This window comes from Patiria miniata, unplaced genomic scaffold (assembly GCF_015706575.1).
Source record: "Patiria miniata isolate m_02_andy unplaced genomic scaffold, ASM1570657v1 HiC_scaffold_24, whole genome shotgun sequence".
Taxonomy (NCBI): Eukaryota; Metazoa; Echinodermata; class Asteroidea; order Valvatida; family Asterinidae; genus Patiria; species Patiria miniata.
Window position 1 is genome coordinate 5,669,354 of NW_024037063.1, and position 26,304 is coordinate 5,695,657.

A 26,304-nucleotide genomic window follows, 5' to 3' on the forward strand; every position below is an offset into this window, starting at 1 on the left:
TTGTGTCAGTTCATGGCAGTAAGCCAGTGGTGTAGCCAGGAATTTTTCAGTTGGGGGGGGGGGGGGGGGGGGGGCTGGAACATTAATATCAGGGTGCAGCATATAGGCCATGTAGATCAATAATAATTCTTTTAGAAACTCAAAATCTCAGTGGGGGGCGACCGGGGGGGGGGGGGGGGGGGCGGGGGGCGACAAGGTTTCATTGGGGGGGGGGGGGCTGTCGCCCCCATGCCCCCCGTGGCTACGCCACTGCAGTAAGCTAATGACCAAACTTTTCTCACACATTTTTTCAAAGAGCAAAATTTTGGTGCACAATTTGAACAGAATATCCGTAAAATTAACAAAAAGGGAATGTCAAATGGTTTTTCTGCATTGTAAGAGTAGAAAGTTGTATGTACAAAATCAGTTCAACTCATGGACACTCTAAAAAAAAATTGAGAGCACATCCGCGTGTGCGCATAGTATACAGCAAGTGCGCCCTCAAGTTTTTTTTTAATGAAACTCTATGGATACAGTCCACTACCGCCCTCTATCAACCGTTCTCCTGGAAACCTGTAATGAAAACCTATCATCTGATACATTACAACATCGAACGCAAGCCCTTTCATCAGTATTATAGGCCTTTCTTTTGTTTGTAAACATCGGCGCCATTTTGTATGGGCTGCTGTAAGCGCATAAATTGAAGCCGTGGTTGGCAACATATTTTTCCCCCAAAAAGCCTAATAACGCCATCAACACATAGTAAAAAAGCATGTGTAGCAATTATTTTGTAGCCTTGTTGAAAATGTTGTATTTTCAAGTGTCAAATAATATTTTGGTGATCTGTAATAACTCTTCTTCATTTTTGCAGTGTCGGACCTCCCATAGTTTTGCAGGCCGTGGTTGGCACAAATGCAGTTTGCAATCCAAGCGCAGAAAGGTCTATTGTACCCGTCGGCATTTGTTCACTACCCTTGGCCTTTCACCCGACCAGGTCGTGGGGCTCGTGCAGGCAACAAAGAAATATGGCAATTTCCCGCCAGCGTATTTTTTTTGCAGCATACATCGTATTTTAACCAATCACATCAGGCACCCCGCTAACATGAATATTTATCACGCTCGTCGCTATGTGGATGGAAGACGCTAATGTTCTCGTGGTGTTTTTCCTTCAATTAAATTTATACCAACCAACAAACATATTTGATGAAAATTGACATGGGCCCCGAACCACACATCTTGCGATCTATAGTTCATTCCACTGTCCCGGTGTCACGGTCTCACTTCTCCGGCGTGCTAGCTTCTCCGAAAGGGAAATTTCGCTTCAACGCGCATGCACAAAATTGCACAGTGGTGTACATTTTCGTCAACTTTATTTGTGTGCTGAGTTCTTCGGGGTTGTACTGCTGCACGTAATATCTTAGGATATTTGTATGCATTGGTTACAGGGTACTAGTCGAATCCAGAATTTTCGTGGCGCGCACAACTCCCAATATGAACCAAAAAAGACTTGAAATGCACATTTATTTAAAGCCTCATGGTTGCAAAAATAAAGACAAAATGGACCACGAACGAGCAAGGAACACGGACCAAGGAGTTCGTTTTTCCATGAACACAACATGCATGATGCTGGGAACACAAATCAGAATGCTTGCAAGACCATGGAATGACTTGACCCACAGGAAGTGTTACATAACACATTCTTAGGTGTCCCTCATGAATTTCCTCCCTCATGGGCTTGGTACTAGACTTCAGAATACAGCCCGAGGAAAAGTAAGCACAGCGGACACATGAGCATGTATCGTGCTCATGTGACGTGCACTGTAACGTGCTCAACTGTCCGCCGAATCGACCCGGAGAAGCTAGCACGCCGGAGAAGTGAGACCGTGACACCGTCACTAGGCCACTGTGGCAGCTCGACGAAAGCCGTTCTTTAACCCTGCGCGCAGCGTTTACAAGAAATTGTTATCCGAAGTCGCCAACTGCGTACCTTTGGGACGCAGGTACTCCCCCCACTACGCAAGACCCTATCCATGTCAAAACAACAAAAAGCCATGTGCCAGACAGTGTCCAGGCATTTGCCAGACAGGGCACTTAAAAGATAATTGACTGGTGGCTGCGGTTTGCGGCTATGAAGGGAGATGGCTGTGTCAAGTTACAGGTGTTTGTATAATGTTTCAATGAGACTTGGCAGGAGGCCTGGTCCCAAGGTTGTTGACACCGCTCGGGTGAAACCCTGGCTGCAAAGTTCATTGAACCAGCTGATTTGGCATGGGTTAAATGAGGATTAGATGGAAGGTGAACGTCATTGTCCCTCTTTTTTTTCTCCAAAAAATCGGTCACCTGCGTACCCGGGGTACGCAGGTCACTCTGCGCAGGGTTAAAATGCTTTAATGTACATGCATGACTGAGTGATATAGCAATGGTGTAACGTCATTGTTATTTTCTTGAACAAAAATACGAATGAACAAACATCGAATAGCTGAATATTCATGATGCACTGACGAGTAACAGCCGTTGACCAATTTGTTGTACGCAGTAATCATCCATTTCCCTTATACATGAAAAATATGTAGTATCTTTTGAGTCACTTTTCAAAATGTTTAACAATAAGTCAACAATTAATGGGCTCTAATAAATACAAAAAAATTCAGCGCTACATTCTATAATAGTTCCGTCCCTAAAACTGACCATATTAAAATTTTATGCCACCAAGTACCATGGTCTGTGCATTCGTTTCTTTTTCTTTTTGGCCTTACTGCATGTTTGCTGTCTGAATTGATGAGGTGAGCGTGCCCCCAAAAAAGCCCACTAAAATTACTTTTTATCATTTTAGTACACAAAAATGCTTACACGTGATGACCAAAGATCAGCAGTATCCTTCAAGGTGTTTAAGGTGAAGACATGTTTAAGGCAAAAAAAAAAGTCTCGGTTTCTGGTATGCGCGCGCGTCGCCGTAGCCATGCGCGTCGGCAAAATGAAAAAGGTTTATATTCGATGAAAGATGATGTCTCAAAACCGCCAAACTCACTGGTTTGACTGGAATCCTGCTGCTGCACAATTTTAACGTGTTTTTAGATTGGGTTATGGTCGAGAATAAGCTTTATGTGGCCTCTCTGGACTCCCATATATTTGCACTAAGTTTAGTCGGGCACCATTTGCAGTCATCAGCCGACATTTGAAGCAAAAAAATCAGGTAAAAAAAAAAAAAACGCCGCGTCGCCGCACCACTTTTTGGGCAAGCTCCATACCAGAAACCGGAGACTTTTTTTGGCCTAAGTGATGGAACGGAAGTTTATGAACAATACCGTAACCGCAGATGTAAACTGTCCCCACGAATACTCGAATAGGTTCCGGAGACACACAAACAGTCAACGCTTGTCTGAATGGTGCACAAAACTTAACAGTCAGTGTTCGTAGGGTAGGGCTATGTACTATGTAGGGCCTATATGCCGCACCCTGATATTCATATTCAAATGAAATGAGTGGTGTTGCACACATTAAGGGGAATTCCCTTCCTGACGAAATAGAAATCACCTGATGCGGGAAAGGGGGATTCAAATACAAAGCATTAAAGCTCTAGTCAATGTTTAACACGAGGAAAAGTTAGTAACTTATAAAAAAGGCTACAGGTTCATCTGAGTCAACAGCACACTATCACGAGGGCTTTGAATTCCGGAATTCTTTTTGAACTTTTCGTTCAATTAAAGAGGATTTTTTTTTCTTTTCTATTTGCTCGCGATTTTATGGGCAGATGTTGTCCACATCATTTTGCAACGTCTGCTGTCATGTTAAATTTCAAATTTATTATTTTACAGTACTTCTCGGTGAAAACAGATGCGAGCTGTTTTCATCAAAAAGGCTTCTTAATTATTAAAATTGTCAAATAAACCCTAGATAAACAACATGAAACGCTATGTGAAATGAAAACTAGTGAAATCGAGACGGATCGTCGCTTCGTTGACGTCTCCAGTTTCGATGATCTATTACAAACGATAATTATTTTGGAGCTTTGGTTTCATTTTTTAATTTCATATCAATGTAAGTAAATATCTCGAACAAGGTCTATGGTATAAATGACATCCAGCCTGTTGAAAGAAAAACAATTAAACATTCAAAAATAACTACATCCATTATCAGTAACATAAACTACAAAGTTAACTTGGATATGTCCCTCTATCAGCTTAAAAACCCACCGACATGTATAACTTTATATCCGTGTGTAGTATTTGGAGCCTTTATGCGTTTGTTGGCCATCTTTACTGGATGTTCGAAGAAAAAAAAGGAAAAAAGGAAACGTTGTGTGTTTATTGTCCTAATGAATATTTATATTCATCGTCTTGATGTGTACATGTTTATTCATGAATTATCATTGGACATCGCACTTTATACTGCGAACTTTTGCTATGCACAGTGTACATGTTGTTGAGTTTATTGTACCACGGACCATTGATTGTATATAGTGCATTTTTCACCGTTCACACGCAATGTGAACGTGACCTGTTTGCAGGAGTACATAAAGTAGCATGTCCAGGGGCGTAAATCCGGGGGGGGGGGGTATATCACTGATCATGTCCTTAATTTGATGGAGTTTTTAAAATTTAGCATTGATGAAGCTTTACCATGAAGAAAAAATATTTGATTTGAATGGAACAAAACTAAAAAGGCCTAAGTAAAACAAAGGTGCGATCAAACACAATGCGTCGTTGGCCATTCGCATTATTATTCTTTTTGGCAAAAAATTACGGGACGGAGGCCACTATCTGGATTGAAAGATTTGCCGTTATGGGCTCCGTGCGCCAACAAAAGAGGGCGCTAATTTACCACTTTTGAGATCCCCGTGGACAGGACACACCGTGCGTGCGTGTGCGCAAGTACGCACGACTTCCTGAATGTGCCCAGTATGGTCTCCTGGACTAATTCCCACCCCAAATAACTTTGGATCATTCGAAATACGCAATGGATGGACCGGGAACCAGTCTAGGTCTCCACCAACTCTCCTTTTCTGGCCGTTGAAGGGGTATACTTGTGCACGGAGCCCTATATGCAGTTAAATAAATACTTGTGGTTTTTCTTGTTTAATAAAGTACATATACATGCACCCTATTTTGAAACCACCGTCAGTGTTAGTTTTCTTCAAAACAATACCATTTCAGGTGAAGTAATTTCACATGGTATTTGACACTAATCTAGCTACACTTTGAGCATTAAGCTTTCTTTCAATAAATCGGTGGGTACTTTTCGGGGTCACATTTGCAAAATGTTTGTCCTACGTACCTTGAACTTTCTTTCCATACGACCCATACAGCGATTATTAGTCATGCGATATAGACATGCGCACTTTTCTTTTCTTTTTGCAAGTATTATGGGATACACGCCTTTCTGCAGGTTATAAAAGCATACCCCATTTCGCCACTCCCTCACTCTGGTGTCTGGTCTCGCTAGCGTTCACTAGGTTTGAGCTCAATTCTTGTTAGAGATCGTTTTTCCTTCCGAGTTTCTGAAATCAAGAGAAGAAGAATGTTTCGCTGGGTAGCTGCTGCTGTCTTGGTGCTGGGACTTGTGGGGTTCCAGATCGCCGACGCCATGAACGAGGTGAGTTGGTCACAGTTCTTCTTTCAATCCCCTCCCCCCCCCAAAAAAAAAAAAAACCCTTACGGTGATCATAAAGTTGATTTCGCGTAGTGTAAAGAAGAATATTTTTTGCCACATAACCAGACCACAATAGATGACCACAACCGTCCGTATTAATGGTCAGGGGTTTCACAATCAGACAACTCCCAAGTATCGTTAGCCAAATAATGCTGGCATCGATTCATTATAACGGTTAATTATTCTTTTCCAACAAAGTCACAAATCGCAAATTGAATTGGTTAATCGGAAATAAAAAAGACAAAATTTGGCATAGATGATGGTGATTCATTCTATTATTGTTGCGGCATCGTTGTAATTAACAATTTTGTCTTTCCTAAACGACTTTGAGACGCAGAAGTAAATTAAAAGTATTTTTTTTCCAGATATTTTCAAAAATTGTTTTTAACGGAACACTGTGCAATCGACTTGGATTTGGCAAATAGTGATTTCTTTACCTTTAACTTGGTTCGATTCCAGCAAGGTGTCGACCTCGGCTTTTGAGTATCAGTCAGTCCCTTGAAACCTTTTTATTCTTGCCGGATTCTAGCTCTGCTCTTTTTTTTCGTATCTTTTGCCTGATCTGCCTGAAACACCGTTAATTTGAAGACTAAAATAATATAAAATAAAGTGATTTTAAAGGCAATAACAATGACATACCATCTATGAAATGTCTTGTGCCGCTATACTCGGAAAGGCATACACCTGACTATACGATACGGGAATATTTATAAAGACATACTATTTTTTGTAACCATGTTCTTGTAAACGCGATAATCAATGCATCTATACATTATGCTGAGTTTAAATTTCTTTTGGATTGTATCCCCCGACTTTACCTCATGCATTTGCCCTCAGTATGGACTCAATTAAAACATTTCTATTGAGTTATCAAAAGTATAAACCATTCGTTTATATGTAAACCATTCATTTAAGTATCGACCGTGTTGCCCCTCCCCCCCCCCATTTTTTCGTCCCCGAATAAAACTGTAGCCTATATATGAGTTTATAGCTCAGAATAGCTGATTCATTGACTCCAAACTCGAAACTGAGGTTTAAATGTTAATCTTTTGCTAAAACAAATTGTAAATTGTAAGAAATTATACCTCAGATCACACCACAGAGTGTTTAGAATCAATTTTTTTTTCAGGGTCGTTAAGCGGGCCCCAAACCGACCCCACGCCGTTATACAGGCTTCACCGGCTTCGCGCTCCCTTTAGCTCTGATCAAGGTGTGCCCCCCCCCCCCGGCTCCCATACTTTTGAAAAGCGATTGACGTCTCGATTCATGCATTACAATACAAAGTGCTGTAACCACAAGCGAAAAAAACACCTTGACGTTGCAAAAGATCCTGCAGCTTGACAAACTGAAGCAATTCAAAAGATTTGCCCCATTATTCAATTCAAAGTTGGCCTTACCCTAACAGCCTTGAAACCATTCAGGTTTCGTGGGAAAGGATTTTGTGGCAAACATTGGCCAGGGACGGGCATTCATTCCTGGCAAACATGACCTTTGAGGCATGCAAGAGTGATTATTGTTAGCAAAATAAAAACCATTCACTATTATTGAAAAATCCATTAAAGGTGGTCTGAAAATCCCTAAAGGCACGTACGTTTTCTTACCTCCAGGTGTCTAGACATTTAAAAAAAAATCATGGCAGCGCTAACAACAGCAATCAATTAACACTGAGGGACACCTGAACTTACCATGATTGGAGGGACGGGGGAGGGGAGTCCAAAAGGGACAAAAACACACAGTTTTCCCCCCACAAAACACAATGTGTCTTTAAGTTGTAAAAACATCGGTGAAGGTGAATGGATCGTGTAAAAAATCTGTAATGCAATGTACGCACTATAGTCTGAGTATCAGTCGTTGCCCAGCTGAGCCTTAATTCTCTCTCTTTCTCCGGTCAAGGGCGGATCCAGAGCACAATTTTGGGGGGGGCCAAAAAAATTTTTGGTCCCCCCCAAAAAGTGGGTCTAAAAAGTGGGTCTAAAAAATTACGGCGTGGGGTTCGGGGCCCGCGAGGGCCCGAAAATTTTTTGGATTCTAGATGCTCTGTGGTGCGATCTGAGGCAATTTCTGACCACTTTAACCAATTTTTTTTGAGGAAAAGATGGTGGGTGTACTCATTGCCTGCCTTTATTGCGATGTCACATTAAAAAAAAAAAAAATTGGTTTCGTTTTGGGGGGGGGGCCATGGCCCCCTTTGGCCCCCCCCTGGATCCGCCCTTGCTCCGGTCCAACGTCTGATACATCTAGGCATGCAAATTTATGCGACCCCGCGCGCCAGCCAATTGGAGTCCACACGACGTCATTTCATTCCATAGTCTGGACTAAGCTGTTGATTGGTCAATTTGGATGCCAACAGCGGGCATAGAGATATAATAAAAAAATGGGGGGGGGGGGGCCAAAAATGGTTTCGCTTCCGAAAAGTGGGTCCAAAAAGTTTCCGCCCCAAGTTAAACATGAAAAGCAAGGGAAGGGATGAAAATGGTTTTCTTTTCAAAGTTTTGTGGGTGGTGTACGCAATGGCTGTCTTTTTTGAGACGTTGCTTTAAAAAAAAATGCGTTCGTTTGGGGGGGGGGGGCATGGCCCTGTTTTTCTTTTTTGCATAAAAAAGGACATTCCCTGAAAAGAGCTGTCCAAACACGAACAAGGTTATCGTTATTACTAGAGAGTGGGAACACTACAATTATGCATGACGTACCCAGAACTTAATTATTTTGGGGCAGCTAGCAGGGCTCACCAATCCCTTTCCGATCGACCGTTATGGCAATGTCGATACGCCAATGTTGGAATATCAGTTTCATTTAACATAACAAATCTGTAGGATCAGATTCACTTTATTTCTTAAATCAAGAGTTGCAAATTGTATTGTTTGTTTCTAAATGTTTGATTACATTTTCACAGGATGAAATGGAGTTGCTTGAACGTATGCTGGAGAGAGCTGAAGAAAAGAAGGTGGCAGGACATAAACACATCCATATTTTTAAATGAACAAGGAAAAAGAATATGTAAAATAAATAACAAAGATCGGCCAGCGTTCTGATTTTTAGGCGCGAATAAGTAGTGCACGCGCTCCACCTGAGCGCCAGAGTGAAACGCCACTGCATCATCACGCAGCTTTAATACTTTCATTTCTTTTATAGCTGGTGATAACTTGTCCTATATCGGTTCAGTAATCTTTTCTGCCGTTCTCTGATTTTGTTTTCAATGAAGGCGGCCAACCTCTCTCCATCGTGGGTAAGGTGACATGGCAGAGTTCTTCTCATGGTAGTTTTCTATACCCATCGTCAAAGGCCGTAGATGGAAGCTCCTCGACCGTCCTGTATCCCGATGCCAAATGTTCTCACACTGGTAAGAGACTTCCGTCTTTGGAGTACCAAACCTAACGAACATTACAAAATTGAGGTGTCAACCGGCCTAGTAGAATGCGACAGTTATTTTTATTATTTTGTTTCAATCCACAATAAAATGATTTTAAAATATGACATGTTTACTTTGTTCCATTATTTCTTTTTCACGAAGAAATATCTAAATTAACAGTTAAAATAGGTAAATGTGGAGGAGGCAAGACCGAGGATGTAAATAATTTTATTATCACAAACAGTTACTTAAATACTCCTGAAAGAAATCAATCTTACTGAAAACAATGGACACCTTTATGGCACTTTCAGACAGTCATTTCTAGTTGTTTTCGCAACATCTCTGAAGTATATGCAATCGGCAATGTAAACAATCGACACAAATGAATTCGTCTTCAGGCCTACACAATATTTTACTTATTTTAACAATGTTCTTTTTACTTTCTGTCGCCCAGTTTCCAATTCGGAAAATCCGTGGTGGATGGTCGATCTCGGAGGGGAACACTGCATCAGCAAAGTCAACATTCTGAACCGTGGAGACTGCTGCAGTAAGTCATTATTATTAAACCCAAGGAAATCATGCGATAATTATGGGAATAATAGATAACCATATTACTTCCTGACCTCATTGCTCAAGGTTTGGGCTGTCCAATTTTAATTTATTTTCTTAACTGCGGACGATATTGCTGAAAATGGCTTGCAGTACACACCCCGTGTCCGAGAAATTGTGGCAACTTCTACCGTTTCATCCATGGTCTGTTTTGTAGGATTATAGGTCCATATATTAACAGCACCAAACCCGTTTTTGTATTATGGAAATTTAATTTGCAGGCGAACGTTTGCAAGGAGCTAATGTCCGCGCTGGTAACAGCCCCACTGCTACCGACAACCCGACCTGTGGCTCAGCTGTCACCGCTGCCCAAGCCAAACCACTCGGTGGTACCATCCAGATGGATTGCCCTACTCCGTTGAGGGCGCGCTACATCAGCGTTGATATCCCCCGTACGGGCACCTTGCAACTTTGTGAGGTCACTGTGGAGGAACTCCCCCTGGACCAATGCAAAGTAAGTTTCATCAATAGCCGATGTGGTTCTTTTCCACAGTTGTTGGACCAGAAGGACCAGTCAACTGTGGTGTTTTTTTAACTGACTGATGGCACTTGAGTGAGTGACCGACTGATTCAGAATCTTAAAATGTTCTAAAATTAGAAGTCTGAGCCCAGCTCGACTATTACTATTAGCCGAGTCTTGTAAGCAACTTTAAAATGTTTATCCAGTAAGTAGGTTCTCATAATCGCTTTTTTTGGTTCACCAAAGCTATCTCGGCGAATCAAACAAGTCACTAAAAAGATGTCGCGTCCCGTTGGAAAGTTCGAACCTCTTTTGTCCATACTTGAAAGTAGCATGCCATATCAAATTCATAATTTGAGGTTTTAAGTCCTACAAACGTCTTTCTTCTCATAAATAGCGGAGGCGTTCAGTATCGTTGACCATCCAGCCTCGCAAAGCTCTGAACAAGGCTCAGGACGATATCCAGCGGGCAAAGCTGTTGACGGTAGCTCATCGACCATCATGTACCCCGATTCTAAATGCTCACACACAAGTAAGATGAATCCTCGTTTAAAACATCGACCAATCAGAGATCCATGTTTGGCTCATAAATATGTTCGAAGTGTAAAAAAAAGCATGACCGAATGAATCTCATTTGAAACATCGACCAGTGAGAGAAGCGAAGTTGGCTCACAAATATGTATGAGGTGTAATAATAAAAAAAATCGTGCATGCATGCATCCTCATTTGAATCATCAAACAATGAGATAAGTGGGTCTTGCTCATTTTATGTATGAAGTGTAACAATTTCCACTAAATATCACGACTGAATGAATCCTCATTTGAAACATAGACGAAAGAGAGAAATGGGTTTGGCTCAAAAATATGTATATAGTGTGATAATTTCCACTAAACATCATCTGCGGGTTGGCGTGAAAGAGAAAAAACACAAAAGATTCAAATCACCACAACCACACACAGTCACAAAAGACTGTCCATCTCTTATAAAATGGCACAACACATACAAAATAATACTGGTTCTAGCTGGAATAACGATTTGTTGATTTTTTTTTTTAAGGTCAGGAGGAGAATCCCTGGTGGAGAGTCGATCTCGGTGGTGAGGAATGCGTTACCAAGGTAACCATCCTGAACCGTGGAGACTGCTGCAGTAAGTATAACAGTATCTTCACTAAAGTCACTCGACGCAAAAGTTGGGATCTTTACAGAGAAATGTGACTCTTTGTTTCTTGCGTATGCATACAACGATGCCTTTTTGGTGGCTTTACTAGCTCTACTCACAAATACCTCCCAGTACATTTTTTTTTGTATTCAATCCACAAAAGTCATGTTGAATTGTTTTATAATGTACAATTTCTTTTTTTACAAGATAAGCAACGAATGTCCACATTCACTGAAGTCAGTAAATTTACCCTGTAATTTATTTTGGCTAATAACGATCAATAGCAATATTAATTGACAGTTTGAAATACAATGTATTAAGTCCTTTTCTTGAACAAGCTACAAACCTAACAGATAAACAAAACAAAAAATTACAAAACAAAAGCATGACAGGTATCATCCTTTCAATTGCTATTCCGTTCTTTTAATTTATTTACAGGTGAACGTCTGCAGAACGCCATTGTTCGTGCTGGGTCAAACGAGACCCCTATTGGGAACCAGGCATGCGGGGCACCAATCACCGCCGAACAAGCCCAACCATTGGGCGGTACAATCGCGGTTGAGTGCGGTCGACCGCTGAGGGCGCGCTACGTGAGCGTCGATATTCCGGGCACTGCAGTTCTTCAACTCTGTGAGGTCTACGTTGAAGTGCATTCTTCCGGACAGTGCTAAGAATATTCACCGTCACCTCGTCACCCGATTTCGAATTAGACCCGTTTAAAAATCATGACCCGACTACGAATTATTTTACGATAACGAATTGAGCCTGTTTATTATTATGTTTTTTAATTGGTGGATGGGTTCTTCCTTGCTAAATTCTAAATAAAAGTAAACCTAACAAGTGACTTTGTTGTTTGCCTGAATGACGCGTGAAGGTGATGTCATACAGAGCCAAGTTCTTTACTTTGTCAACGATATGGTTCGACATGTCTGTAACTTCCCACAAGAAAATTCACATCGGACTACTCCTAAAACGTTTACCAATTATCAGTCCTAGGTTTGACGACTGTCTCAGTACATGTACATTGAATAAACTTTGGTTAATTGATTGGACTATTCTGAAATTTATTTGGAATATGAAAATAACTCAAGAAATGATCAGTCAGATTGTTTCTCTACCCTGACTTTGGTGATTCGATTTCCACAAATTCAGTTTGTGATTGGTTTATTTTTGTTTAGCTAACGATACGAGTTGAAGACTACATCGCTTAAAGTTGGTGGTGGTTAAGGTCTTATTTTACAGCGTTTTATTGCAACTTTTATTTGTGATTGGTTTATTTTTGTTTAGCTAACGTTACGAGTTGAAGACTACATCGCTTAAAGTTGGTGGTGGTTAAGGTTTTATTTTACATCGTTTTATTGCAACTTTTTTTCAAAACTTTTTAACGCAGTTTTCATTGCTTTATTACTGCTCTTTTATTCTTTTTAATAATTTGGTGCATTCTTTTGAGTAATAAAAAAAATGTTTACTAGCATGACATCCCTTCTCTGATTTATCTATATTCTTAAAAGTGAGGATGTAAAGGATCATAGTAAAACTTACTACTTGGAGGCGACCTGACACAATTCATGAAGAAAAATCATTGAGATGTTCCGGCGTCCAATCAAAGTGTTCAAATTAATTTCCTCCATTCTTTCCTTCAAACGTTACTATATGGTAATTTGTATGTCAAGGATATGTTTGTTGCAAGACAAGTGCACCTTAGTTTAAAAATAAAATCTGACGCGTGCATTTTGGCATTGATTTGGTAGGGCCTACTTAACTTAGCTATACTATTATAGGTTGATGAAAACAATTCCTCTTCAGCAATTTATGGTTGTAATCAGAGGCATATTAGTCGTATATGAACTCATTGCCGGTTGCCATTCACACATTAAATGGCTTTGTTTTTGTATGTTGGATGCACTAGTGTAGCGCTGTACTTTTAAGTACTAGTCCGATTGCACACTGGATTACACAACATTGCTCCATACGTGGTACGGAAGCTTCGCAAGGAATGTTAAATATTTCCCCTCGGCCGCAAGAGGCAAAAATATAAAGTGCATGCAAAGTGAAGATCAGCCAACAAGAATTACGGCCAGTCCTGCAGCCAATCTTGTATATTATCATCGTCTTTTTGGTCGCTGGTTTTGTTGTCTGAACGAAAAAGTGTTGCCTCAAGATGTTGACCTGTTGCAACTGGTCACCTTCAGACTCTTGAGGGCGCAGCTACTCCAGTGTCTATTTCGAAGTGAACACGGCGATAAAACATGTGCCGATTACGATCAACTTCTCCAACTGAACATTATAAATAAATGACCATTATAAATAAAGTTCAACCCCAGAAAGGTCTATTTGTATAGATGAAACTTGGCCCTGACGCTTCACAATGAAAATTGACTGGAGACTTAATATCCTTTTCGAGGTCGTGACAAAATCAAGTTAGCTTATATGTAGTAAAACGATGCTGCAAAATACTCTGCATTAATACAGCAGCATGAGGTGACCCGTTGAAACTGAAAACTAGGTATTGGTGCCATGGATATAGGCCTATAAAAGGACGACGGTGTAATGCACCAGTGGCTATCAATTTCGCATTATCTGCACGCTTTGAATGGTGTACAGCACAGCCATGCGTTAATTTGTTTTTCTTCAGAAAATCCAACACAAAACAAAACAAAACATATCAGTCTGACCTTTCAGCTTATTCATATCTTACCGGTTTGTTTTAATAGCGATTCATCGTGCACCAAAGAAAAAGTGATTTAGAGAGGTGACTCGAATTAGCCTCCACCACTAATATTCAGTTTAGAATTAAGTTTGTTTCAAACGTTTGATCAGGGAAGATTTGAAAAGGTTTTTACGCTGATATTCACATAACACTATAACACGGCATTGACGCCTTTCACCATACCATTTGAAAAGAGACATTTCCACCACCAAATTCAGTAAAGTTGACCCAGTTAATAAAAGTACGTCATAACTAATGCACTAAGACAGGTGCGTGTATATTTAGCCTTAAATATCTCATTGTAATTCAGTTGTTCACAAAACGGCTGTTGTTGATGATGCATCTCAAACATCATTGATAATTATGACATAGGCTACTTGCTTAGATGGATGAATATCATACACCACAACCATTATGTTCAAATTGTTGGTAGATATTTCTACGACGAGAAGAGTATACTCTCCGAAACGTTGAGTTTCCCCCGGTTCTTCTCAGAAACTCACAAACTCACAAAAGTGATTTGTCACATATAGTGCTACCGTAAACCATTATCTTATGGACATTTCTAGGTGTGTTTATATGCATTGTAGTGGCCAAATGATGACTACTTTAAATCAAAAGCTCCTGGGGAGGGGGTACGTATACACGTAAATAACCAAGTTACCAATTACAAAACTCATTTTAGAGCTTATTATACCGTCGTGATAAAACTACTACATGCATGCCTTCATGATTCAAAGTTAAAGTTAACAAACTGATAAAATTGCCATATTAATGCCAAAGATCAAGAGGCGTTTCCGAGTCACAATTGTTGAACCTAGTCGGTGGGTTGCACACAGGAGAGGCTTTGCTCCACCTGTGCAATCACATCGGATGTAGCCTCTGTCGCCCCACTCTGTACGTTGATGTCAGCCAGCTGCAAAGTACCAGAACCGTAGGTATCAGCAAAGATGACGTAATCCTTTCCTACATGGACCTGAGTATTGCTACACAAGCCGTAGTCCCAGCCGAAGCCTCCTATGGTGACACTTTTTGGCCCGGTGTCGATCAAGCCATTATAGAAGCACTCGACTTCAAAGGTAGCTGAGTAGATACCGCGGCCGCCTGATCTGGGTGCGTTTGTGCTGGTCACCTTACCCCTGAATACAACCGTTGCTTGTTGAAGCCTATCCTGGAAACTCTCAGGCCTCCAAAAGGCGGGAGGAGAACAGGCGTGGCCAGGAGCAACGGCAGTGGCCAGACAGATCAACAGAATTACACCTACGCCCTGCATGACTGATGTGTCTCAAAAAACCTGTACCAAACAGACGGGAAATAATGAGCTTCCAAAAAAAAAAAAAAAACAGTCAATTTGATTTTCCTTACACACAAAATTGTTTGAATGGCATAACTTAACAAATTTGTCACCATTCCCCACGACTGAAAAAAAACTTACCCTGTTTTGACGAATGAATGAGGCTTGCAACAGGATTGAGAAGTTGTATTTCTGCTCGACCTGAAACCAACGTCTTCAACTGAAGCACAAATCGGACCATTAGTTTTTATATAGAATGTTCATCTCAGTTTGACACCTGTCAATGAAACCTTAAACGCAAAAAGACACCATAAAATACAGTCAGAACTTGAAAATGAGAACATGTATCCGTCTGTTGAGGGCATGTTATTAAAAGGCTGTCAACACTTCTCCATCAGATTATCCTGTTGCATTTTTTGTCTAGCTGGCCTAGACGGAGCCACACGGATGTCGATGACTCGGAAAGAATGCCAACTGAGCAGCACGCTTCTCAGTGGAATACGATATAGATACAAATGATGATTTAAGTGGAACTTGTGCAGTTTAGTTGCAATGGTTTGTACGTTACAAACCAACGCCCACTCGAGAGCGACAGTCAAATTCAGTGAACCTTATGACAGGTATGGGTGACACTTCTGACAAGTGACAGAGAGTGTTGTAAAGATACCACTTAATTAAAAACGGTCCGTCAACACCTGTAGGCCTATCATATTAACAAGGCTGCCAATGTATAGCTACCATTTTATCTGTTGATCGGTATACTGACAACTTGTAGCATGAAAGCCTTAATTATATCGTCTTTACAATTGTATAAACTGGGTATTATTCCGATTTAATGAGGAATCTTTTAAATTTGGTATGGTAAGAGAATAGAGACATAAGATTTTTGTTCGCTGTCTGCGGGCTAATACATTGGATATTATCATTTGAGATAATAATGTCAAATTGTCAGACACAAATTTTTGAAGAATTTTGCACAGTACTGGTTCTTGAGAGACCAGACATGAAGAAGTATGGCTATATACTTACTTTAGATTTATATTTTCATTGATTATTTTGTACAGTCCCGACGGACAATGACCAGGCATGGCCCATGGTATGGTTGACAAGACTTTACAGTCAAGGTGCAGTCTGTAGCTCCACACGTGACACCATGAAGGCCGATACTGAGACAAGGTACCAGGCTAATCACGGAGGATATGAATGATCTAAAATACTGCATCTTTTTCTTTGACATCCAATGGAGTAAGTTGTTGATTTCAACTTTTTAACAATCTTTTTCATCTCAACTGTTTTCTTTAACCTCGTTAAATTTTCGCCGGCAGATGGCGTGTCACACTGCTCAACGGACTATGAATAAAACGAACTACCTGATATATTTTAGATCACTCAATAATATTACCAATGATTGTTATTGGATACATTTTTTTGTCATTGATTCATTGGTCCTTATTGCTGGGATTAATTATTTTTTAATGGAAATTAAATACAAAAGAGGTTATATTATTACATGCCGACATACAAGAAGACAATTAAACTGTCAAAATACTAGTTGTCAGTTCAAGTTAGTGTTCGAATTCTGCCAGCTTAATTTGAAGCTATACACTTGATAGATGACAGAAACTGTGGTTTTCATGAGCTGTTATTTCTTCAGCTCAACTCAAAGACGTTCTCTTGTTTCAATAACAGGTGGTCACCGCAGTTTCGTGTAGTTAAAAAACTTATATAATGGTCGCCGAATATGCATTTGACACCAAATTTGGCAGTCGGCGCGAAGAGACAACGACAAGTAACGTGCAAGAAAACCAAAGTAAGTGTGACAACTTTCAAGGGTGTTTTAAAGGGAATATACATCATTTGCTTTTGCTGTAATTTTCAGAAATGGATGGAATTGGGGGGTTGGAAATATAGAGCAAATATAGTTTCACTGACTTTTTTGAGGTTTGGGGTTCAAAAATGCTATAAAAACCAAGGAAACAATCATATTCCTGTAGTCTGGTTCTCTGACTCCATATAAGAAGAAACAGAGCAGTTTACATACATTGGGGAATTGTAAGGTCAGGGAACCAGTCTAGCTAGCTTGTACCCGTTCATAGGTGTGTAATCGATTGCAAACAAGTGCGATGGTCAATTGGGGCCAGTATTTGAAAAAAAGCCAGTTTTTTCCAACGCTGGTCGGCCGACCAGCGTTGGAAATTGATACAAAAATACCCCTTTTTTGAAAATGATAGTATACCAGGTGCCATGATTTTACAGGATGGGCTTTACACTGTCATTTACTAACAGTCCAGCAAGGTATTTCAAAATGATTTGGTAGTTTTATTTTTTGATGTTGAATGTTGTTTTTTCCCTTTAACTGTGAATTATTTTGTTTTTAAAGTAAGTTTTGAAATTGACATAAATCACTATATAGTGTCAAGAACAAAAAGGCGGAACCCAATATCGAGGACGTAAAAACGGTATCCATAAAAGCAAAATAGAACAGTTTATTGCAAAGGCGAATTGATCTTTTGGCGAATTGATCTAGATTTTTAATCGAAGCTGGGCGAGCCCTGATTTTCTCGATTTGTTTTCATACATGTTCTTATAATTGTTTTCCACAGGGATCAAAAATGGAGAAAACTAGCCTGAAGGCAGTGCTTTTTCTTATTGCGGTCAGTCTGTGCTCAGCATGCACGTATGTCCCTTCACCACCTCAAGGTATCGTGCAGCGCATGTCACGAGCACAAGCCGCCTTCAAAGGTAAAGTCGAGGCGATCCATCCCTGGCCGACCACTTTCCGCTGGTACGCCGGATTCTACAACGCCACCTTCGACGTAGAGTGCGTCTACAAGAACAAAGAAGGGGGTCCTCAAGTCACCAAGACTGTCACCGTGTCTATGTTTGGTGATAACGGGGCCATGTGCTCCCGAGCTGACGTAGAGGTAGGTGAGGAGTACGTGGTGCTTGGTGGGGATCGCTATGATACTGGGGCACTGAAGGTCTGGAACGTCAACTTTCAGAGTGGAGCCGAGGCAGTAACTCCACATGTCATGGAACAGGTGGAGGGCGCCTATACCTGCGAATCTCCCCAAGCCTAATCGGAGCTCTATGCTCGTCATGGACAGGAAAAGTCGTATGATGTCATTATAGAGAGACGAAAAACGGGACCTCACTGACTTAATCTCGCATACAAGTTTACTATGGAGAAACGGCTGTGCATGCATACCCTTTAGGCCTATTCATGGGCGCCGCGAGGGGGGGGGGGGGCAAGGGGGCACTTGCCCCCCCCCCGAAAAAAAAAAAAAAAAAAAAAAAGAGGCACGAAGACAAAGTGGTGTAAATTTAATGAGTTTGGGGAGGGGGGGGGCAAAATGTCCCTGCCCCCGTCTAAAACTGATAAATCGAGAATGTGTTGAGAAATACAAGCATTTTTTGGCCAACAAAATGTTTTGCCCCTCTCTAGAAAAAAATCCTGGCGACGCCCATGGGCCTATTGCAAACCTTTTTTTGTCTTTGAAAGAAATCATACCTCTAACTGCTCCCTTTTTTAGATGATGACAAGACACGTGTTAAATCGATTTAATTTTAACTTCTAATGTCATTTTTTTCAAATAACATTCTATTTTGACAGCTTATTTAGCAAAGTTGTGTTTTTATATCCCAAGGTCATGACTTTTTGTAAAAAAAAAAATACTTATTCAGCAACATATATAGGACACCTGTCAACAAAAAGGGCACTCTTAAGTATTTGGGCGTAAGCGCTGGAGAAAGAAGGGCATTTGAACGGAAAAGAGCAGTATTACAAAATATGTGGGGGGGGGATACCCCCGCTGCTGGCTACGCCCACAATAACTTGAGATGTGCGTGGCATAACCACGTGCATGGAATGAGGGATTGTATATTAATTTAAAGATTTGGTAGACTTCAACGCTCTATAATTGACAACTTTTGATATGATCCCTAACCCTTGTGACATAAGTTAAAAAAACAGTTTATCATTCAATTTGGTTTTTAATGCGAGATATAGATAAAACAGTGAACAATAAAGCGTAAAGCAACACAGTGTGCATAGTTACAAAACATGATAGTCATTTTGTGTCGATAATAATATTATACAAAGGCCGCTTGGGCAAGGTCCATGGCACACCACTACTGAAGCTACATAATCATGGATTAGGTGATTAATGGTCAGTATATAAACCTTGGTTGGTATTTCGAGAGGCATTGAAGACCGTCAACATGCTTGCCTTGACGGGTCTAGCGCTCGCGCTCCTAGCGCTTCCCGGCGTTTTAGGGCAAGAATCGCGCTGCGCCGCTAACGCCACTCACTCCATCCACGACTTCACGCTGACTACGATCGATGGCGCCAAACAGATCACCCTGTCTGACTACAAAGGGAAGATCGTGATCGTCATCAATGTGGCCAGTTTCTGAGGGTTGGTCTTCCAGTACCCCTTGCTGAATGCACTACGCGAGGAGTACCCTGACGACTTGGAGATTCTTGCTTTCCCGTGTAACCAGTTCCGCTTGCAGGAGCCGGGCTCCAACAGCGAGATCATGCCGCTGTTGCAGCACGTGCGCCCGGGCGGGGGCTATGTGCCCAACTTCCCGATGTTTGAGAAGTTGGAGGTGAACGGTGAATCGGAACACGCCTTGTACACGCGGCTGAAGGTGAGTACAAAACAGCTACTTTCCTATTTTTACTGTGCGTCTACCAGCTCAAACTATATGAAATCAAAGTGGTTCATGGCGGTTTGTCCTTAACCAAGATCACAATTGCTCCTCCATCCACTGTATGTTGCTGTCGTGTCATCACATTGTCTGCATCATTAAATGACTATAAGCTACTCTGAATATTTCCAATAATCGCTTTCTGGGGCGAGTTACATCCGTGCTTCAAAAGTGAACTTGTGCCCATGCGTCGAATTTCTGTCAACCATCTTAAATTTGTTTGTTGGTTGTTTTTTTCCTCAGAGTGTCTGTCCTCCCGTGAAGATCGACATCGGCGACCCTGAGCAAATGTTCTGGTCTCCCATCCGCGTAGGCGATATCACCTGGAACTTTCAGAAGTTTCTGATCGACGCTGAGGGCGTCCCATACAAGCGATACAACCCATCGGTGATTCCTGATCAGCTGAAGGACGATATCGAGTTGTTGATTACTATGAGAGATATGGCAACCTCGCCTCCAGAACCTGAGGACAAAACAACACAAAGTAGTGGGGCAGCCGCTCCCAAATTTTGGTAGACGAAAATAGTGTCTTCAAACTGGCCCTTTTTATTATGGGAATCCATTATGTCCTAAATATAAGAACAAATGAATACTAATTGTTTAACAAATTTATAAATGATGTAAGAAATAATTGTAAAAATAATGTTCGTTTGTGCTAAATGTGTTTGATCCTGATTTGGGTACAACATTGACAAACTTTTGATAAACATTTTCTACCAGATTTTTTTGAGAGATTTCGTTATTTCGACTGAATGTTTGTGTCACATCACAGCTGATGACGAGCCGTTTGTAAATGCCACAAAATGGCGGGCGAGCGGTTTTGATGCTTGTTCAAACGTGCATGCTCTTGTGCATTCGGGCATGCGCAGTTCGGACAACTGTGGTCAAGCAGACGCTTGTCGAGCTAACGAAATCTTTGGCTATAAATATTATAGACTTTGTTTATCGATCATTCAATATGAAGTCAAAATTGAAATAAATGTTCCAAAGAACCTGAAAGCAAACGGAAAATATCTGTACTTATAGTTTATTTTTCTGTTTCAGTTTATTTTCGACACTCCCCCTCCTTATTTACGACACTCCCCCTCCTTATTTAGCATGTCGAGCGCATGTTCTAAATCAATCGCGGCTGGCATCATGGCATGACAGTATACTCCCGCATTCTACTTGGTAAAACTCTGGCGATATTTGGTAAAACTTTGCGGACTGAGTTACAAGGGGCCAAAAACCTGCAGTCGGGGATCAAAAATTTGCAAATCGTCATAGATTTTTAAACAACACTGAAGATTACATTTATTATTATTATCAGATGTTACTTGGACTATGCCACTGCTCTGGTGATAAATTTTTTTTGTTATCTGCCTGGATAACAAATGATTGTTGGTGCTATAATAAGTTGTACTGCAAACAGGAACTGTATCAGACTAGGACAACGCCCTCAAGTGGTAAAGGTGACATTTTCAATGCTGCAAAATTCTGACGCGAGAATTTGACAGCTTCGTTCCAGTTTTCGATCAGCAACGGCATCCATTCAGTCATTTATTTTAGACATTATGTTTTCCTTCCTCCATGATTCAACAAAAGACAATTATAATGAAGACAATTTTCTCTCATTCAGTCGTCATTACGACACTTTTAAAATCAAAAAGAATCGCGCGTTCATTATTGACTGTCCTGTTTACTTTTAGCAAACAGCTGCTCCACGTAATAAGACTAATTAGATACCATGGTAACAAGGATCTGTAATAAAATACTGCTCATTACTTTTGCTTCTCATGTTAACACAATGATTTAAAATTTCCAGCACTCACATAACATCCCAATTAGTGCACTGAGCCACCGCGCACCAGCCGACAGAATAGCCTAAGATGAGGTAAAGCCTAAGCTTATATCGTGAAGATGAACATCATTTTAAGCATGTATACACACTGTTGGCAAAACAAAGCAAAATTTAATAGCACCAACCCTACCTACCTGCACCCAAACCGTTCTATAGAAGGAAAAATATGTTTTCAAGATGAACAAGCCTTTATCATAACAGCTAACGAAAACGGAGTTCGATCGATTTGTCCAAACGGTTCCCGTAAATGCTAAATGTGTTTGATATAGTTACATGTAGTAGAAGCATATATCGTGTATGGTGTCTGTTATACCGTGAGTCAACACAAACCTCGTACTAAATGAGAGTGAGCAAGCCACACACATTACTAATGAACTTTTTAATTTGTGTCCGATCAACCTGGCAAAAAGCTCGTACTTATTTTGTATGCCTCTTCCATTGATCCCACTTTAGCAGAAGAATCAACAAAAATTACATAACCATTACAAAAGCCTATACAAAATATAATAGCTATGGTATAGCCGGCGACATCGCCTTTTATAATAGGTACTAGTCGGTGACATCGCCATTCAGTTGCAGAAGAAAGTTTGGAGAGACAAAACGTTTATACAGGTCGTCGCAAGGTACGTGCGTCCTTATGTATGTATTTAGGTTAATTAATATCATTGTTTTCGAAGCTCCTGCTGGCCCTGTGCTACACCATAGAGCAAGTTGTGGCTACACCAACCCTTCACACTTTGAGCTGAGGGTTTTATTTATCATTTTTAAGTAAAAGTAAACATTCAATATTTGTGTAAAAGCAATAGTGCCCCACGGGTGTGGATTAATTATGAGGCTACAAAGTAACTACATGTATATTATGAGAGGTGGGGAAACATTGGTGTGAATCATGAAACAATAAGAACGAGTTTTCTTTTACAATGTGTTGAATTAAAAATAAATTCTCGTTTTTTGTTTTTCTTGGGTTTTTTTTTGGGGGGGGGGGGGGGCAGGGGGTTGTGGGGTTGTTCTTTGCTGAACTTCGTTTGTGTTTGTACTTTTCGTCCATTGACTCAGTGTGTGGGGGCTTGCAATTTGTATTTGCCTCATTTTGATGTCGACTTCTACGTGGGCTCCCCTTTTGTGTCATTAAGAATTATTTTTATGGATCTACTTTGTCATACATTCGTTCATTTGTATCTCTCCTTGCGTAGTGTATATGGTAAGGTTTTGCATTGAACATTTCAGAGGGTAGTTACATCTGCTAGATAGTAATGATAGTGAGCTGTAGTTATAAAAAATCCTCTCCAATGGCTTAATAAAGGAAGCAACATCCTATACTATATGCCGTTGGTATATTCTTGCCAGTTTTACGGCACACTCTGACTCAAATTAAACTGGGACTGTTTTTGTCTGCTATTATACGTAGACTAGCCGAGGTTAATATTTTGTATTAGCAGTTCAGGTCCAGCTTTTAGAAAGGGAAAATTACTGGGTCCTAATTTGGAAGAATGTTTAAATTTGGTAGGTAGTCGAGAAGGATTTCGAGTGGCGAAATAACACTTATTGAAGCATTTCGAGCCATACACTCTGTAATCGTTTCAAGTTACAGACCCGACGTCCTTGTCTTCGTTTCCTAGAGCCCCTCCCAGTCATCACGTGTTAGTCACTGTATCACGTGGTATTGGATACTCATTCGTTATCGTAAATTCAGATATGTATCTATTTTTGTTTAATCTGTTGACTGATGTTGTTTATGGTAGTGATTTATTAATTGATTGATTTTCTTTTGATTTGTATTTATCGTTTTACTAAGAACTATTGTCCCTGTTCAAGTACACATGATGTTTTGTTATGCTTATCTTGTATTAAATCGATTACACAAGTGCTTAAATAACATTCCTTAATAAAAAAAAACAATTACAGTTTATGCTTAATCCAACTCATCCCTAGATGACGTCAGCCGCCATGCTTCCTATCACAACCTGCCTTCTCGCCATGGTTGCCATGTCAAGCGCCCTCACCGACGATCAGATAGCTCGCTTCATGACGTCAGACATGGTCGAGGGCAACACAGGGGAGACAGGAATGGTGACCATTACTACGGCAAATGGCATGCATACCATCACCAGTAACGGGGTACCAGACCATGCTACTGCGGATTACCCAAATTTGGCTAACCCGAATGATATCACAGTACAGACGCATGAATGGGAGATTCCAGTCAACCCTACGGTAGCCGATTCTACCACCGATCTGCCAATGGGACCAATCGGTGTAGCAATCAATGGAATTCCGTTCTTCAACCCTTACACAGCTACAGGTGAGGATCACGATTCAAAATCAAAACAGCGGCTTTATATTACTGTTCAATAAAAAATGTATATACAACCACGAAGCAAAGATAAACTTTGATTCCAAAAATAATTGTTTCCTGACGACTGTTGCATTTTTGTAGGAGAGGATGCCGTGCTTACAGAGACCTTGACAGCTGTGATGGCCACCCAACAAACCGAGGTACCTATCATTACCACAAACAGCCGTCGTCCTGCGTCTTCAGCATCGTTGATGGGGAACCCTCACCGTTGATAGGCGTGGCCCTGGATGGGTTCCCATCTATGGCCCTAATGACGAGAACGGCAATACGCTGACGTCATCAGACCTGGACGAGTGCCACGGCCGGTCCGTGAACGGGCAGTATCAGTATCACACCACGAGTGATTTCCCGTACATAATGGGATGTTTCAAAGGCGAGTACACGAGCACTCTGCCCCAAATGGGCCCCCTGATGGGTCCCAGGGTACAAACATGCCCCCAGACAACGGCCAAGCAAATTTGAAAAGCAGCTTACTGGCTATTATTAGTGTGTTGGCTCTCATGGTCGCGATATTCTAAAGATAATAGCGAATGATCCGTTCAAAGGTTTCACTCCCCATTCAACCACAATATTACAAGTAATTCAAACTCTAGTTTTATCTTTTGACGAATGCAAGGATTACGGACATTCTGTTATTAATTGATAAATTAATTCAGTATCAATGAATTCATTCTGGTAACAAAGTTTTACTTTAAACATTTACTCGGAATTTGTTCACTTTATTTGTATTTATTTGATTATGTTTTTAAGTTTATGTTAATGCAATTTGTTTGGATATAATTTTAAATGACGTCAGCATTTATGAATAAAAAGATATATATAGTAGCATTAATAAATAAACTTACAGACGGCAAGTTTCCTAGTTCCACTTTTTTTTAATTACAAGTTTGTTTTAAGAGTTAAGATTATTAAGTAAAGTTGGGAACCGATACATGGTTTAGTAATTTGGTCAGAGTTTTATCAGCATATTTTGGTTAGATCAAGGTAGTATCAGTCTGCGGTGCAAACTATGTGATGTGACACGTACCGGTGTCATATTTAGTATAGCGCGTAAGATATGTGAAAACGTCCACCGGATACCATAGCTGTTTGTGAAATGTACTGGGGCACCTATCAAATTTCAAGTGCACCTTCATCAGGACCATTTTAGTTGATAATTCATCACCGACACCACGAAGTAACACTCTACCGTGTTAAACCATATTTTTTTCGATTTTCAGTTTTTTTTATTTTTAAACATTATTCATCAAGGCCTACCTTTGTACGAAGTTTCAAAGCTTCAAGAGCTTTACTTTAATAATTACGCCAAGTATCCATGGCAACTTTTGCGTGAAAGTGACAATTTTCGTTTCCACGAAGTAACACTCAAGTATCCATTAACCATTGCAATGCATGGCGCGCACTCTGCTCATTAAGACAAAAAGTGAGCAAAAACGTTTTTACGAAGTAACACTCTTCTTGTAATAAGTAATTTGTATGAGCGCGCGCGCGCTGACCTGAAGTTGCACTTTCCTCGTGTTGTATACGTTGAAGAGTGTTACTTCGTGAACAAGAAAATTTACAGTTTTGCAGCTTTTTCGGTTTCACGAACTAACACTCATCTTTTTTCTCTTATTTCTTGTTTATTTAATACACAAACGGGTGAAAAACAGCAGATTTAATAAATTCAATTTATCAAGTATCCACAACGAGAAACCCAACTGAAAATACTCTGTCGTTTTGACGCAAAGTGTTGTTTTAGAAGGCGTTCAACTATAGTTGCCGTTTTCTCCGATTGCTAGTTTTTACTGGTATGTAGATGGGTGTTACTTCGTGGTGTTGGTGACGAATTATTGCGTCAACAGAGTTCTGACGGTGAGATTTTTTTAGGAGGTCGTTTTCTTTATCTTTCCTGTTGCATTATTACTCCATTTCTGCACATCCGGTCACGTTTTAGAGCCTTTGAAGAAAAAAATGACGGTAGGCCTATATTAATGTGTCGACGGATTTTCAGATGACGTACATTCAGACAGTCGTTTTAGCAAAAGATGACGGTACATTAATGAGTGTTATGCAAATAAATGCACATATTAATGAGTGTTATACAAATAAATGCACACAGACCAAACACTACCGGCACAAGTATGAAATTGATGTACACTTTTCACTCACAGTTTTTTGTCAGGTGTCTCGCAGTTTCGTTGATC

General features: G+C 40.5%; 3 protein-coding genes, 1 long non-coding RNA gene and 1 pseudogene across 4 annotated transcripts; 4 read left to right on the top strand and 1 right to left on the bottom strand.

The window, feature by feature from the left end:
* Positions 1-5,380: 5,380 nt before the first annotated feature.
* LOC119732540 (pentraxin fusion protein-like) lies at positions 5,381-12,684 on the top strand. The gene is made up of 8 exons (XM_038206099.1): positions 5,381-5,571; positions 8,522-8,579; positions 8,831-8,968; positions 9,432-9,524; positions 9,808-10,044; positions 10,444-10,578; positions 11,104-11,193; positions 11,644-12,684. The coding sequence occupies exons 1-8, from the start codon at positions 5,497-5,499 to the stop codon at positions 11,874-11,876; spliced, it is 1,059 nt and encodes a 352-aa protein (XP_038062027.1). The 5' UTR covers positions 5,381-5,496; the 3' UTR covers positions 11,877-12,684.
* Positions 12,685-13,881: 1,197 nt separating this feature from the next.
* Positions 13,882-15,460, bottom strand: LOC119732541. Its single transcript, XR_005271563.1, has 2 exons — positions 15,351-15,460; positions 13,882-15,209 (listed from the first exon to the last, which is right to left on the bottom strand). It is a non-coding gene; the product is annotated as an uncharacterized LOC119732541 (long non-coding RNA).
* Positions 15,461-16,962: 1,502 nt separating this feature from the next.
* Positions 16,963-18,460, top strand: LOC119732539. Its single transcript, XM_038206098.1, has 2 exons — positions 16,963-17,019; positions 17,813-18,460. Exon 2 carries the CDS (start codon positions 17,822-17,824, stop codon positions 18,287-18,289), a length of 468 nt encoding a protein of 155 aa, XP_038062026.1. The 5' UTR covers positions 16,963-17,019; positions 17,813-17,821; the 3' UTR covers positions 18,290-18,460.
* An 843-nt stretch (positions 18,461-19,303) lies between these two features.
* LOC119732700 (glutathione peroxidase-like) lies at positions 19,304-20,941 on the top strand. Its single transcript, XM_038206342.1, has 2 exons — positions 19,304-19,862; positions 20,166-20,941. Exons 1-2 carry the CDS (start codon positions 19,431-19,433, stop codon positions 20,436-20,438), a joined length of 705 nt encoding a protein of 234 aa, XP_038062270.1. The 5' UTR covers positions 19,304-19,430; the 3' UTR covers positions 20,439-20,941.
* Positions 20,942-22,285: 1,344 nt separating this feature from the next.
* Positions 22,286-24,848, top strand: LOC119732659 (annotated as a pseudogene).
* The last annotated feature ends 1,456 nt before the right edge of the window (positions 24,849-26,304 follow it).

Bases quoted from the DNA above. Each gene is read 5' to 3' on its own strand.
- LOC119732540 (XM_038206099.1), top strand. From the start codon at position 5,497: ATGTTTCGCTGGGTAGCTGCTGCTGTCTTGGTGCTGGGACTTGTGGGG. The intron at 8,969-9,431 runs GTAAGAGACTTC...TCTGTCGCCCAG, and splicing joins TGCCAAATGTTCTCACACTG to TTTCCAATTCGGAAAATCCG. The intron at 10,579-11,103 runs GTAAGATGAATC...TTTTTTTTTAAG, and splicing joins TTCTAAATGCTCACACACAA to GTCAGGAGGAGAATCCCTGG.
- LOC119732539 (XM_038206098.1), top strand. From the start codon at position 17,822: ATGGAGAAAACTAGCCTGAAGGCAGTGCTTTTTCTTATTGCGGTCAGT.